This window comes from Protobothrops mucrosquamatus, unplaced genomic scaffold (assembly GCF_001527695.2).
Source record: "Protobothrops mucrosquamatus isolate PMUCROS unplaced genomic scaffold, P.Mucros_1.0 scaffold1931, whole genome shotgun sequence".
In the NCBI taxonomy this organism is placed as follows: Eukaryota; Metazoa; Chordata; class Lepidosauria; order Squamata; family Viperidae; genus Protobothrops; species Protobothrops mucrosquamatus.
Genome location: NW_015388052.1, coordinates 18,737 through 29,694, shown reverse-complemented (window position 1 = coordinate 29,694; position 10,958 = coordinate 18,737). Strand labels below are relative to the sequence as shown.

General features: G+C 42.7%; 1 protein-coding gene across 1 annotated transcript in view; it reads left to right on the top strand.

Moving 5' to 3' along the window:
* Positions 1-10,733, top strand: part of LOC107294388 (cytochrome P450 2J5-like) — a 30,782-nt gene extending 20,049 nt beyond the window's left edge. Inside the window, exons 6-9 of the mRNA XM_015823620.2 lie at positions 5,665-5,806; positions 8,624-8,811; positions 8,933-9,074; positions 10,549-10,733. Of these exons, the coding sequence (XP_015679106.2) occupies positions 5,665-5,806; positions 8,624-8,811; positions 8,933-9,074; positions 10,549-10,733 (657 nt within the window). The remainder of the gene's footprint in view (positions 1-5,664; positions 5,807-8,623; positions 8,812-8,932; positions 9,075-10,548) is intronic.
* Positions 10,734-10,958: the final 225 nt, after the last annotated feature.

The window sequence follows — 10,958 nt, the reverse complement described above, 5'->3', positions numbered from 1 at the left end:
AGAGGCTCACAGTGATGCTAACGCCGGTGGAAGGGGGCATATGAAAACACGCACACGTGCACTCACACTGGCCAGGTTGGAGATCTCTGTGGTCTAGAGTATCTTAGGAGCTGTCTCACTTCAATGTGACAAGCTCATCCCTGTTTCTCTAGAATCTAGCAGAAGAGACCTCCTTCGGATACTGACTGCTAAAGAATTTCAGCTGGCAGTGTTCAGGAGAAGAGGTTATTCTGCTGTGGCCCCCACTGTCTAGAATATTCTCCTCCTGGAGGTGAGGTCCACCCTTATACCCTGCGGATCTTCAGGAAGAGTCTTAAAACCTGGCTCTGCCAATTGCTCTGGAGCCCTGATAGAGGTGCACTACTATGGGAGTGACTGGTAGGGTAGAGAAACAATCCCTACTCCTTGTTACCCATCCTCTTGGTTTTTAGTTTATTTAATCCTCTTTATTTTAATTGTTCTGTATTACCAAAATACTCACTTGCCTAATAATTGTGCACACAGTGTAGATTGAAAAAGATTCCATGGAATATGTAAACTGAATCAACAGCTTGCATCAATATTCTGCACCTGTTTGGACTGGATATGATCAGAGCACAGGAAATGCATTTTCAATCTGCTCTCCTTCATAATATTTTTAAAAAAGGATGGGATTACATTTAATGCCCTAAATGCTATTCTATGTCCTAAACTTCTGTTAAGGATTAAAATTCGGAAACGAGTAAGCGAAACATAATAATGAAAAAGAGGCTTCTATTTCTATTGTTTTTTCTAGAGAAAGTCCAGAAGGAGATTGAAGAAGCCTTTAGTTCCTCAGTTTCAATTTCCTATCAGGATCGGAAGAAGCTGCCCTACACCAATGCCGTGATTCATGAAATGCAGCGTTTAAAATATGTCTTTCTAGTTGGGGGACCCAGGCAAACTACAAAGGATGTGACGGTGAAGGGTTACCACATTCCAAAGGTGAGAAATGCTGAGAACAGCCACTGCTCTCAGAAACTGCTTTGGAAATGAATAAATGTGGGTCTATCAAGACAAGCTAAAACCAAACATTTCATCAATATTGTATGAATATTTTTTGCAGAGCACCATGATTTTGCCAGACCTGCGTTCTGTTCTTCTTGACCCTGAACAATGGGAGACACCTGAAGAATTCAACCCAAATCATTTTTTAGATAAGGATGGGAAGTTCATTGAACGAGAAGAGTTTCTGCTCTTCGGAATAGGTATGTCCATGAGCCCAAACCAGTTTATCACTTATAGATTCCTGTCACCCCATCACTGTGTTATTCTGAAGTCATCATGGACTGAATAGAAAATCCAGGAATCTGTATTCCTTCTACTTTCAAAACCATGAGAGTCTGAAATTCCTCTTAGGCTGCAAAGTTTTAACTATAAAGAAATACTAATTATATTTAGATTGTAATCAGTAGAGCTTTGCACAATTATCCCTGTTGTTTGGGGGATAAACCCAGAGAAAACAAGCCTACTTTTAGCTTCTTAATGATGGATCTGCATCACAGAGTTTTGGTCCTAGATACATTAAGCTCAGTCTTTTTAATGGCTTCAGAGCTCCCCCTACAACAGCGTTTTCATCCTGTCTGGTACTGCTTGTACACCAATGAATCTTTCTCTATTGCTGGTGCTAATAACAAAGGGCATAAAAGGCACAGCTTCAGTTATGATAAACTGGACTTCCGGTGTGCAGGCGACCTCGTCGGACGCAGCCGACAGCTGCCTCCCGCCTGTTTCGCGTAAAAGCCGTTTTGACAGCAAGCATCAGCTGTCAAACGGCTTGATACCTTTCCCCCGGGCATAAGGGGATCGGTGAGCTGCCCGGGGTAGGAGTTGAGTTCCCGAGTCGTCCTATGTGGACGATGTAGGTTAGANAGCACTGGGAGTTTATTCACTTCCTGGTGGTCCCCAAAATGACTGAGGCTGTGATCCTAGGATTAGTGTGGTTGGACAAATGGAAGCCATTTATCTGGTGGGAGAAAGGAATGAGAACTGTGAGACTACCTATAGGGCCTAAACCTCCCACCAATTCAACTGACATTGCAGGACACTTTAGGCCACCAAATGAGCATGCGCATATGGCTGCCTCACTGCCACCAGGTGAGCCAATCATTCCCAGCAAGTACCGGGACCTGGCGGAGGCATTCAGTGAGAAATAATGCAATACCCTGCCCCCTCACAGACCCAATGATTGTTCAATTAAACTGTTGCCAGGAGCCAAACTCCCATGACCGAGAATGTCCGCTATGTCCCCCCCTCAACATGGAGGAGATGCAACGATACATGAATAAAAACCTAGCAAGGGGGCTCATTGAATGAGCCAAGTGTACTGTGGGAGCCCCTGTGTTGTTCAAAGAAAAAAAAAGATGGGTCTCTTCGTCTCTGTGTGGACTATAATGGTCTCAATGTGGTGAGTGTGGAGAACAGCACGAATATGACTGATCACATAAAGCTGGTGAGAGAAGTGTTAAAAAAACTATTGAATGCCAAGCTTTATGCCAAATTGTCAAAATGTGACTTTCACCAGACCCGATTAGATTATCTTGGCTACAAAATTTCCAAAGAGGGCACAGAAATGGACCCAGCCAAAGTGAGAACTATAATTGAGTAGCAGCCCCAAAAGACTTGCAAACAGCTTCAGAGCTTTTTAGGTTTTGCCAACTTTTATCGTCAATTCATCCCCTCCTTTGCCGAGATTGCCCTACCCATTACAGAACTACTCAAAACAGGCAAAGGAGGAGGAAAACCACAACCGGGCCAACCACTTACATGGACTATGAGCTTTCAAACAGCTTTTGAGAATTTAAGAAGACTATTTGCTGCTGAACCAGTCATAAAGAATCCCTGCCCAGGGGAACCCTTTGTAATCCAAGCTGATGCCAGCGACATGGCAGTTGGAGCTGTATTACTGCAAAAGAACAAAAGTGGAGTTCTACAACCCTGCGCCTACACCTCTAAAAGATTTACTGAAAGCAAGAGGGGATGGGCAATCTGGGAGAAGGAGGCCTTTGTAATTAGGTGGGGGTTGTTAAACTGGTGACATTATCTAGAAGGGAGAAAGGTGCCATTTGAAGTATGGACAGATCACAAAAATCTAGAAAACTCCCTGCAAATTGTCCCCAAAGCAAGTGCGGTGGGCACAGTACTTTAACCACTTCAACTTCACTCTAAAGTACGTACCAGGAGGAAAAAACTTCCTAGCTGATGCGCTATCCTGATTGCCCCAGTACAAAAGCGAACGCGAAGAGGTTAATGAGGCAATTATCTCCAGTCCAGAAACTGCTGCTCAACTCACACCCCACAGAGCCCCTAATCCTGATTACCCTGGGGCAAAGAAAATAAAACAAGAGCTCCTCATCGATTAATGGTTCAAAGATAATCAAACCTCCCTAACATGCAGAGATGGTCTGGCTTACGGGGGGGGACGACTGTATCTGCCTGAAGCCCTCCATCTTAATGCTCTCAAACACAGCCAAGACGTAAAACAAGCTGGGCACTTTGGATATTTAAAAATTCTACACCTCATCCGCCGGCAATTCTGGTGGCTGGGGCTAAAACGAGATGTGGAAATCTATGTCAGGAGTTGTACTGTATGTGCCACCATGAAAAGAATTCCAGGGAAACCCCCTGGGCTACTGCAACCAGTGGCAGACCCCTCTCAACCATGGGAAGAAATAGCTATGGACTTTATAGTAGACCTATCTGAAAGTAGAGGAAATATCGTCATCTGGACTGTGATAGACATGTTCTCAAAGCAGGCTCATTTCATCACCTGCAAAGGACTCCCATCTGCCCAATGACTGACTAAATTGTTACCAAAACACATCTACCGGCTGCATGGTGCCCCTAAGTGAATAATTTCGGACACAGGGGTGCAGTTCACAGTGAAATTTTGAAGGAGTTTTCTTAAATTAATTGGATCATCTCAAGGCTTATCATCTGCTTTTCATCCGGCTACCAATGGGGTTGCAGAATCCGCTAACAAAATGGTGGAGCAATATCTCAGATGCTACGTTTCCTACCAACAGACAAACTGGACTGACCTCCTCCCTTTCGCCGAGGTGGCTTACAATAATTCTGTTCACAGCAGCACTGGCTACACGCCTTTCAGAGTAGCCACAGGAAAAGAGTTAAGCCCAATACCTGAATATCCTCAGGTGCCCTCCGTCTCCCAGACACTTGATCAATGGGTGAGGGGGTGGGAAGAAGTTTGGAGAAACACAAAAACTGTGTTAAAAAAGACTTCTGAGACCTATAAAAAGCAGGCTGATAAAAGGAGGGCTCCCCAAAGAACATTCCAAGTTGGGGAAAAGGTTTATCTGTCGACTAAATATTTACACCTCAAATTACCCAGCAAGAAATTAGGACCAAAATTCTTGGGGCCTTTCCCCATCGTAAGAATCATCAACCCTGTCACAGTAGAATTAAAACTCCCTAGGCTTTTAGGGAGAATTCACCCTGTCTTCCATTGCAGCTTGTTAAAACCTTGTCAGGGCTCCACTTTAAGACCTCCCTCTAAGAAGGCACCTGGGCCCCTTATAGTAGTGGGTCAGACTCACTATGAAGTGAAACGTATTCTGGACTCTAGAATTTTTAAAGGGAAATTGCAGTACCTAGTACAATGGAAGGGGTACTTGCTGACTGAAGCTACTTGGGTGAAATCTAGCGATGTGAAGGCTGACCGAGTCATCAAAAAGTTTCATGCAAAACCCCCCAACAAACCAAGAGATAATCCCTGACATATGCTGTTGCTTACATTACAGGATCTATCCTTTTTGTAATGGGGGCCGAATGTCAACGCTGCAACAATTGGGTGTTTTTGCTTTGACAATATAAAGAGGCAGCCTTTTCCTTTACTTTGCTTTGCTCTTAGAATTAGAAGATGTTTCCCCCAGTTGTTTTGAATAAGATCAGAAATGGCGCATTATAGAATGGAAGGGAAGCTTTGCCCTTCAAACTGATTGGAGAATGTGATTATGACTGCTAATTAGAGGAGGGAATTGTGCCAGATATTATGTGCTGAAGGGAGGGTAATTCAGATCTTGGCATCCACCATGCTGTGCCGACACTTTGTTTCACGATTAAAGACTTCTTAGAATAAACAATGCCTAAAAGTTCTTTGAAGTGTTTTGTTAGTCGGAACCATGACAGAAACTTTGAATGATCATCAAATTAATGGTTGTAAATTGAGGACTACCTGTACTTTAAAAAATGCATGAATGATCATGGTGTGTCAGAGTAGCCACAGAAGCTGGTAGTGAGATCGGTCATGTACATCACTTTTGGGCATAACTTTAAATTACAATTCATGCAGATATTCCTGCTTGTGATGTTTTGTGATTCACTATAGTAGGTACACATTAATCACTGTTCCACATGCAAGCATTTGCTGAGGCAACCAACCATAAAATAAAAGGAGATGAATTCAAGTTCTTCCAAAGCCAAATCTCTCTTTGATCTTGGCTACTTCAATATAGTGTTTTACTCAGTGTGAACATAACACTTTAATTCTTACTCTCATGAATTGATTTTCCAATATAACTACCAGGAATATATTTATTCTCATGACTTGCAACACAGAGACAAAAATAACTATAAAAAACTTGCATAGAATCCATTGTAATTTTCATTTTTCATTTTAAACATCAGAGCAGGTATGACACCAACTCTACCTACAATGAAGAGAACCTGGCTCAGTGTATTTTTGATTTTTTTGGTGCTGGGACAGAGACAACCTTGGTTACTCTGAAGTGGGCACTGCTCCTCTTGACCAATCATCCTGACATCCAAGGTGAGAGAAATCTGGGCTGTGGGAACAAGAGCCAGTCTCAGGTTCTATAATATACAGAAATTATTTGAAATGCTAAGCTATTGAGTGAGGAACTGAATGGATTCTTCATAATAATTTTCCTATGTAGATTCTTGACCCTATAAGCAGGGGAATGAACTTGGCAGGATAACAGAAAAACCAGGAATGTACAAACAGAGAGCCTTCTTTGAATTCTCAATGAAAATGTTGAGAGAGGAACTAAAAACTGGAATCAGTATAAATCTAAAACATTTAACACGTTCAAAGTAGAAATATACCCTGGTTTTCAGATTTGCTACTTGTTTCTGGCCTAAATTGCAGAAATCCCCTTTTTAGTGAAGGGGAAAGTAGTGGGGAAAATGGTTGCAGTATGGGTCCTGGATGAAATGGATTATCTGGACCCCTTTCAGCCAGGTTTCAGGCCTGGTTATGGGACAGAGACAGCATTAACCATACTTGTGGATGATCTCTGGAGGGAGTGGGATGGGGATAGCACGTCCATCATTGTTCTTCTTTTCCCCTCTGCGGCTTTTGATACCATCAACCGTGGTATCCTTTTCAGCTGGCTGTGGGAATCGGGACTGGATGGTGCAGTGTTGCACTGGTTCATCTCTTTTCTTCAAGGCCAGTCCCAATTGGTGGCGATAGGGAGTGAGAGGTCCAGTCCAAAGCTTCTCATTTGTGTCATGGTGCAGAGCTCCGTCCTCTCTCTGTTCCTTTTTAAATCTTCATGAAACTGCTTGGTGAGATCATCCAACACCATGGGGTGAGGCATCATCATTTTTTCCAGAATAGTCAACTTTGCATCTCCAGGCCAGTGACCTAGGTGATGCTGTAATTACCCTCTTGCAATGCCTGGACACCATGGGGGTCTGCATGGGGGACAACAGGCTTCAGCTTAACCCTGGTAGAACATAGTATAATAGAATTGGAAGGACCTTGCTCAAGCAGAAGACCCAGTGGTGGGATTCAGCCAGTTTGCACCACTTCGGCAGAACCGGTAGCTAATTATTTGTTGCCCAGACCCAGAATGGACTTCTGGAAGTGGCATCCACACAGAGAACCAGTTGTTCACATATTTGAATCCCACCGGTGAGAAGACCTACACTATTCCTGGCAGGTAGCTTTCCAATCTCTTCTCGAAAACCTGCAGTGATGGAGCACCCACAACTTCAAAAGACAAGTTGTTCCATTGGCTGATTACTCTTATCGTTAGGAAATTTCTTCTTAGTTCTAGGTTGCTTCTCTCCTTGGTTAATTTCCAATCATTGTTTCTTGTCTTGCCTTTTGGTCCTTTGAAAAATAGTTTGACCCCCCTCATCTTTAAAGATACCCCTCAAATATTGGAACACTGCTATCATGTCACCCCTACACCTTCTTTTGGTAAGATGGAGTCACTGTGGGATCAAAGGGACTCCAGGATCTAGGGCTTTATCATCTATAGTTCTGAGTGGACTGCATTTTGCCAGACAGATCCTGTGTGCAATTTGTGGTTTCTTCCAGACTCATGACTCCAACTGAAAGAACAGGTGGCAGCCGAGGCTAGGAGACCCTTTGTGTAATTTCATGTTATTTGCTAATTGTACCCTTTCATGGATTGTGAGGATATGTGCAGGGTCTCCCATGCCCTTTTAATCTCTCAGTTGGATTACTGCAATGTGCTCTACTTGGGCTACCCTTGAAGAGTATTTGTAAGCTACAGCTGGTAGCAAATCCAGTGGTGCAGCTACTTCTAGAGATCCCTTGGGTGGCATATATAACACCACTGTTACATGTGCTGCACTGGTTGCTAGTTTGGTTCTGGGTCCAATGCAAGGTGAATTTAAAGCCTTTTATGGAGTGGGTGTAGGGCAGGAATATCCAAAATATCTGGGTTGGTGGCCCGGTGAGAAAGGGAGGGGCAGGCACCTTTATGCATGCATGCACACACATGCAAATGTGGCTGTGCATGGGTGTGCACAAATGGGGCCGCAAGCATACGCACTCCACAAATGGGCCTGGTTGTGCCAGTACAAGACTCGTGGCGAGGCTAGAGCTGGCAAGAGGCTCACAGTGATGCTGGTGGAAGGGGGCATATGAAAACGCGCACACGTGCACTCACACTGGCCAGGTTGGAGACCTCTGTAGTCTAGGGTATCTTAGGAGCTGTCTCACTTCAATATGACAAGCTCATCCCTGTTTCTCTAGAGTCTAGCAGAAGAGACCTCCTTCGGATACTGACTGCTAAAGAATTTCAGCTGGCAGTGTTCAGGAGAAGAGGTTATTCTGCTGTGACCCCCACTGTCTAGAATATTCTCCTCCTGGAGGTGAGGTCCACCCTTACCCTGCGGGTGTTCAGGAAGAGTCTTAAAACCTGGCTCTGCCAATTGCTCTGGAGCCCTGATAGAGGTGCACTACTATGGGAGTGACTGGTAGGGTAGAGAAACAATCCCTACTCCTTGTTACCCATCCTCTTGGTTTTTAGTTTATTTAATCCTCTTTATTTTAATTGTTCTGTATTACCAAAATACTCACTTGCCTAATAATTGTGCACACAGTGTAGATTGAAAAAGATTCCATGGAATATGTAAACTGAATCAATATTCTGCACCTGTTTGGACTGGATATGATCAGAGCACAGGAAATGCATTTTCAATCTGCTCTCCTTCATAATATTTTTTTAAAAAGGATGGGATTACATTTAATGCCCTAAAGGTTATTCCTAGACTTGTCCTAAACTTCTGTTAAGGATTAACATTTGGAAACAAGTAAATGAAACATAATGAAAAAGAGGTTTCTACTTCTATTGTTTTTTTGTAGAGAAAGTCCAGAAGGAGATTGAAGATGCCTTTAGTTCCTCGGTCTCAATTTCCTATCAGGATCGGAAGAAGCTGCCCTACACCAATGCCGTGATTCATGAAATGCAGCGTTTTAAAAGTGTCTTCCTAGTTGGGGGACCCAGGCAAACTACAAAGGATGTGACGGTGAAGGGTTACCACATTCCAAAGGTGAGAAATGCTAAGAACAGCCACTGCTCTCAGAAACTGCTTTGGAAATGAATAAATGTGGGTCTATCAAGACAAGCTAAAACCAAACATTTCATCAATATTGTCTGAATATTTTTTGCAGAAGACCATGATTTTGCCAGACCTGCGTTCTGTTCTTCTTGACCCTGAACAATGGGAGACACCTGAAGAATTCAACCCAAATCACTTTTTAGATAAGGATGGGAAGTTCATTGAACGAGAAGAGTTTCTGCTCTTCGGAATAGGTAAGTCCATGAGCCCAAACCAGTTTATCACTTATAGATTCCTGTCACCCCCATCACTGTGTTATTCTGAAGTCATCATGGACTGAATAGAAAATCCAGGAATCTCTATTCCTTCTACTTTCAAAACCATGAGAGTCTGAAATTCCTCTTAGGCTGCAAAGTTTTAACTATAAAGAAATACTAATTATATTTAGATTGTAATCAGTAGAGCTTTGCACAATTATCCCTGTTGTTTGGGGGAGAATTATTAGCTAAACCCAAAGAAAACAAGCCTACTTTTAGCTTCTTAATGATGGATCTGCATCACAGAGTTTTGGTCCTAGATGCATTAAGCTCAGTCTTTTTAATGGCTTCAGAGCTCCCCCTACAACAGCGTTCTCATCCTGTCTGGTACTGCTTGTACACCAATGAATCTTTCTCTATTGCTGGTGCTGATAACAAAGGGCATAAAAGGCACAGCTTCAGTTATGATAGATATGAAAAACTATTGTTGTCCCCCAAAACTCATGTCCTCCTACCTAAACATACAGGCCCAATGACCGACACAGGTCAGGTGGAAAGGAAAAAAAAACCCTTTTATATGTAAATAAAAGGTCTACCCAGAAGCAAGTTCCGAATGGGCACACCTCTGCTTGGAGTGGACCCCCTTTGATGCAATTTTGAAAAGCATACATTGCCATGATGCCAATCATGGAAATACATGTCATGATAAAATAATCATTAAAAGTAGCATACATCTTGCTTACATCTTCAGGGTCACAGTAAGACAGTTTTAAATAATCAATATGTCATCCACCTTATAATAAAATGAGTTTAGGTTGCTTAGTTCAGCTAAAGCTTGAAATGCCCACAGCCAGCTGTTTGATCCTGATCGGCTGATGTTTGACTCAGCCTCCCATCCTTCTGAGGTCAGTAAAATGAGAACCCTGATTGTTGGGGGCAATATGGTGAAATTGGAAATCACCAATGGAGTGGTATATAACTCTAATCACTATTGTTATTGCTATTGCTAAAGGTTACATGTTAAAGGTTACAAGGTAGTCTATTACTTTATCAGTATCATCAATAGCGTTCCTCCTTACTAAAAAGCTTCCTATGCAATTTGGTATCCTGGTCCTGCTCATCACCTTTATGGTCAGGGATTCCTGAGCAAGAAACAGATGGTCTGCTCAAATTGGCATTATTTCTGTTTAGCAATAGCAAGCACTTAGCACTTAGACTTATATCTCGCTTCATAGTGCTTTTATAGCCCTCTCTAAGTGCCCCCAACAATCTGGGTCCTTGTTTTACCGACCTTGGAAGGATGGAAGGATGAGTCAAGCTTGAGTCTGTCATAATCAAATTCCTGGCAGTGAGATTCAACAGGGAAATGTGCTTCATCTGTTACAAATCTTCTTTCACATTTCCTTGCTGATGGGATATATTCTGGAGAATTGATTATTATCCCCTTTATGCATGCTTCTATCATCTACAGGTCAGCGTGCATGTGTGGGAGAACAGCTGGCAAGAATTGAGAGCTTCATCTTTCTGACCAATCTGTTGAGGGCCTTCAGCTTCCGGTTGCCTGAAGGAGTGAAAGAACTCAATGAAGCCCCTATTCTGAATGTGATAATGCATCCACACCCTTACAAGCTGTGTGCTATTCCCACAAAGGCTTAAAATTAAACCCCATAAAGAGCATTAAATTATTACACAGTAGGTATTCAGTATGATGAATATTTCCTATGTACCTATTCATTTAATATTGTGCTTTGCTTCTATTTGTTCAGTACTGAAACTTCTTCAACCTATTGCTGGGTTCACACCGCATGCCTAACAAAGTCAACCAAAGACTTAGAGGATGTGTGTGAAAAATGTGCTAGCTAAGCTTATCATGCTTTATCT